Source organism: Amphimedon queenslandica, unplaced genomic scaffold (genome assembly GCF_000090795.2).
Source record: "Amphimedon queenslandica unplaced genomic scaffold, v1.1 AMPQUscaffold_5069_Cont22956, whole genome shotgun sequence".
NCBI lineage: Eukaryota > Metazoa > Porifera > Demospongiae > Haplosclerida > Niphatidae > Amphimedon > Amphimedon queenslandica.
This window is the reverse complement of record NW_003554623.1, coordinates 1-1,621: the sequence shown is the minus strand read 5'-3', so window position 1 is coordinate 1,621 and position 1,621 is coordinate 1. Positions and strand designations below refer to the sequence as shown.

The following is a 1,621-nucleotide window of genomic DNA, read 5'->3' as shown; positions in this document are numbered from 1 at the left end:
GCAATAATAATTCAAAAAAATAATAAAACCCAATCAATGTTTAGAGGAAATACCACACTAGGATAATAATAGTTACCTAGCAACACAACCACCTAATAATAACAATGATAGTGATAATAATAAATACATGTACACCTTATTATTGTAGTTAATAATATCTCAAAGTTTTCCCCCTTCTTAAAAACAGACAAAACGATCAGGTGGACGTCTGTCTCTTAGAGGATACCTTTGCTGGGGCACCACAGGTGTAGTGTTGGTGGAATTTTGTACTCCTTCATCCACAGCTGATGTTGTAAGTAAAGGTTCTTCCTCTTGTTGAGCGGTTGGTAATGGAAGGTCAAGGTCCTGAAGGAGATCTTCAGTTACTTCTTTTGATGTTACTATTCTATGCTGCACTTGGTCTATATGCTTCTTAACCATTGAGCCATCATCCAACTTAACTAATAATAATCTGGGACCTAAAATCTGCGCTACCTCTCCATTCTTTCAATGTAATAATCATGTCTATATATTCTGACAGCTACTCAATCTTCAACTTGAAAATAATTCTGCTTTCTCGCTTTATCATGATATTGTTTCTGTTTGGCTTACTGGGTTTCCACAACATCCTGTTGACTTGGCCTCAGCAAATCTAGTTTAGTCCTGATCTGCCTTGCCAAGAACAGCTGACTTGAAGGAACACCAGTAACTGCATGGTTAGAAAAAAACAGCTCATCAGGAACTGGAAAAGTACCTCTTTAGTTGGCTTCCCTGCTTGTTTTTCTGTCTTCAGAGCTTGTTTCAACATTTGTACAAATTTCTCTGCAGCTCCTTTTGTGGCTGGATGGTAAGTAGCCGAACAATAATGTTTGATTCCAGAGCTTTTGATAAACTGGTGAAACTCGTCAGATGGGAATTGAGGACCGTTATCACTTACTAGCTGCTCCAGCAGCACATACATACTGAATAGATGCTTCAGTACCTCTACTGTCTTTGACAACAAAGTAGATAACATCTTTCACACTTCTGGCCACTTTGAATGGGATCTACTACTACTACAGAAGGACTTATGAAATAATGGTCCTGCAAAATCCACATGGATTCTCTTCCACGGGCTTCTTGGCCATATCCATGGGTGCAATGGAACAGGTCCAGGATTTGATTTAATTTGAATACAGAGAGCACAACTCCTGGCCACATTCTCCACATCCTGGTCCAACCCTGGCCATAAGACAACTTCTAGCCAGTGATTTCATCTTGACTATACCAGGGTGCCCTCGTGAAGCATCTCCAGTACCTTCTTTCTATGCACAGTGGGAACCACCACTTTCATCCCCCACAACAAACAACCTGCTTCCACTATTAGTTGATGTCTCCTCCTCCAGTAGTCCCTTAACTCCTGAGGTGTGCATTGTGGCCAACCACACTGGACAAACATCAACACCTTACTAACCACAGGGTCACACCTAGAAGCTGACCTGAGTTGTTTGTGGGTTAGAGGCAGAGCTGACATTTGTACTACATTAAACATGCTAGCCACATCAGGAACATCAGAGGTATTAACGTCAGAAAGGGGAAGCCTGGATAAACCACCGACATTACTGTGATCTCCAGTACCTCTATAGCCTATAACAAAGGAATA

The 1,621-nt window shown here is 41.1% G+C and overlaps 1 protein-coding gene across 1 annotated transcript; it reads right to left on the bottom strand.

Annotated features, from left to right (window-relative positions):
• Positions 1–177: 177 nt before the first annotated feature.
• LOC105316104 (uncharacterized) lies at positions 178–994 on the bottom strand. The gene is made up of 2 exons (XM_011410910.1): positions 734–994; positions 178–483 (listed from the first exon to the last, which is right to left on the bottom strand). The coding sequence occupies exons 1-2, from the start codon at positions 992–994 to the stop codon at positions 178–180; spliced, it is 567 nt and encodes a 188-aa protein (XP_011409212.1).
• Between the last annotated feature and the right edge of the window lie 627 nt (positions 995–1,621).

Excerpts from the sequence above, each read along its gene's own strand:
- LOC105316104 (XM_011410910.1), bottom strand. The coding sequence starts at position 994 with ATGTTATCTACTTTGTTGTCAAAGACAGTAGAGGTACTGAAGCATCTA. Across the intron at positions 484-733 it reads CAGGGAAGCCAACTAAAGAG|AATGGAGAGGTAGCGCAGAT; the intron begins GTACTTTTCCAG and ends TTACATTGAAAG.